Below are 2491 nucleotides of genomic sequence, written 5' to 3'. Positions count from 1 at the left end.
GTAAGGTTTATTACTTGGACAACCCAGTGCACTTGCTGGTTAGTTGTATCAAAATTGTGAAAAAGAAATAAAATTATAAACGTGTGTATTAAGTTTGTAGCGCCGTTACCAAGGAATGAACGATTACGATTTCGTGCACCAAGTTTTTGGTGCCGTTGCCGGGGATTGTTCGAGTTTGGACAACTGACGATTCATCTTGTTGCTCAGATTAGGTAAATTTATTTTAATTTTAAGCTTTTTGTTTTTATTATTCTTATTTTCGAAAAAATAAAAAAATATATAAAAAAATAAATATTTTCAAAAATATATTTTTACTCAGAATTTTTAAGAATGAATTCTAGTGTTTCATGAAGCATGTTGAAGCCTGGCTGTCTGTAAAGCCATGTCTAAATTCTTTTGGACTGAGGCTTCCTCCTCACATGCTTGAATTATGTATGCTGAAGCTTGGCTGGCTATTGGCCATGTCTAGTGTTTTGGACTGGAGCTTTCACTGAAAGCTTGGCTGGCTAGTAAGCCATGTCTAATTCCTGGACTAGAGCTTTAGACTAACACTGCAAGATTCCTGGAATTCCTATTAAAAATTTTGAAATCCTTATTTTGCTTTTTCCAATTAATTTTCGAAAAAAAATCCAAAAAAAAATCTTTAAAATCATAAAATCAAAAATAATTTTATGTTTCTTGTTTGAGTCTTGTGTCAAGTTTTAAGTTTGGTGTCAATTGCATGTTTATCTCTTTCTTGCATTTTTCGAAAACTCATGCATATGTTCTTCATGATCTTCAAGTTGTTCTTAGTAAGCCTTCTTGTTTGATCTTTAAATTTTAATTTTTGTGTCTTTTCTTGTTTTTCATATGCACTCTTGAATTATTAGTGTCTAAAGAATAAAAATTTTTAAGTTTGGTGTCTAGCATGTTTTTCTTTTCTTAAAAATTTTCAAAAATAAGTTCTTGGTGTTCATCTTGACATTCAAAGTGTTCTTGGTGTTCATCTTGACATTCAAAGTGTTCTTGCATGCATTAGGTGTTTTGATTCATAATTTTCATGATTTGTTTCAATTTTGTGTTTTTCTCTTTCATCATTAAAAATTCAAAAAAAAATATCTTTCCCTTTCAAACGCACTGGATCCATTGTGGATGTTCCTACGGGAAAGGCTATGCTAGGGCGTGTGGTCGACGCCTTGGGAGTCCCCATTGATGGAAGAGGGGCTCTAAGCGATCACGAGCGAAGACGTGTCGAAGTGAAAGCACCTGGGATTATTGAACGTAAATCTGTGCACGAGCATATGCAAACTGGGTTAAAAGCGGTAGATAGCCTGGTTCCTATAGGCCGTGGTCAACGAGAACTAATAATCGGGGACCGACAAACTGGAAAAACAGCTATTGCTATCGATACCATATTAAACCAAAAGCAAATGAACTCAAGGGCCACCTCTGAGAGTGAGACATTGTATTGTGTCTATGTAGCGATTGGGCAGAAACGCTCAACTGTGGCACAATTAGTTCAAATTCTTTCAGAAGCAAATGCTATAGAATATTCCATTCTTATAGCAGCCACCGCTTCGGATCCGGCACCTCTGCAATTTCTGGCCCCATATTCTGGGTGTGCCATGGGGGAATATTTCCGCGATAATGGAATGCACGCATTAATAATCTATGATGATTCACTCATAAATTTCGAAAATTTGAGTTGACTTTTTCAAAACTTTTTAAAATTTAGTTTTTTCTTATGAGTCAAGTCAAATTTTAAATTTAAAAACCTTATCTTTTTCAAATCTTTTTCAAAAATCAAATCTTTTTCATTTTTCTTTTATGATTTTCAAAAATTTCAAAAATTATTTTCAAAATATTTTTCTTATCTTTATTTCATATTTTCGAAATTAATGCTAACAATTAATGTGATTGATTCAAAATTTTTAAGTTTGTTACTTGCCTAGTAAGAAAGGTTCAACCTTTAAACTCTAGAATCATATCTTTTTAGTTTCTTGTTAGTCAAGTAATCAACTTTGATTTCAAAAATCAAATCTTTTTAAATTTCTTTTTCAAATCTTTTTCAAATTAAGTTTCAATCATATCTTTTTCAAAATTAATTTCAAAATCTTTTCTAACTTCTTTTCTAACTTCCTATCTTTTCAAAATTTAATTTTCAAATATTTTTCAAACCAATCCTATCTTTTTGTTTCAATCATATCTTTTTCAAAACTACTTAACTAATTCTCTCTCTATTTTCGAAAATCACCTTCCTCTTTTTAAAAATTCCTTTTTGATTAACTCATTGTTTTAAATTTTAATTTTATTTTATTTTATTTTTCCTTTTTTTTAAATTTTCGAATTCTAACCTTAATTTTAAATTAAAAACAAAAATATTTTTTCTTTTCTTTTCAATTATTTTCGAAAATTCCCTCTCTCATCTCCTTCTAATTATTTATTTATCTACTAACACTTCTCTTTCACTCAAAAATTCGAACCCACTCTTCTCCTCTGTGTTTGAATTCTT

General features: G+C 30.8%; 1 protein-coding gene across 1 annotated transcript; it reads left to right on the top strand.

Annotated features, from left to right (window-relative positions):
• Positions 1108–1658, top strand: LOC110268893 (ATP synthase subunit alpha, mitochondrial; the record flags this gene model as incomplete). The annotated part of the gene is given in 1 exon segment (XM_021115960.1): positions 1108–1658. A coding segment is annotated over 1 exon segment (551 nt), but the record flags the coding sequence as incomplete, so codon positions are not given.

Source organism: Arachis ipaensis, chromosome B02 (assembly GCF_000816755.2).
Source record: "Arachis ipaensis cultivar K30076 chromosome B02, Araip1.1, whole genome shotgun sequence".
In the NCBI taxonomy this organism is placed as follows: Eukaryota; Viridiplantae; Streptophyta; class Magnoliopsida; order Fabales; family Fabaceae; genus Arachis; species Arachis ipaensis.
This window is presented reverse-complemented; position numbering and strand designations above follow the sequence as displayed.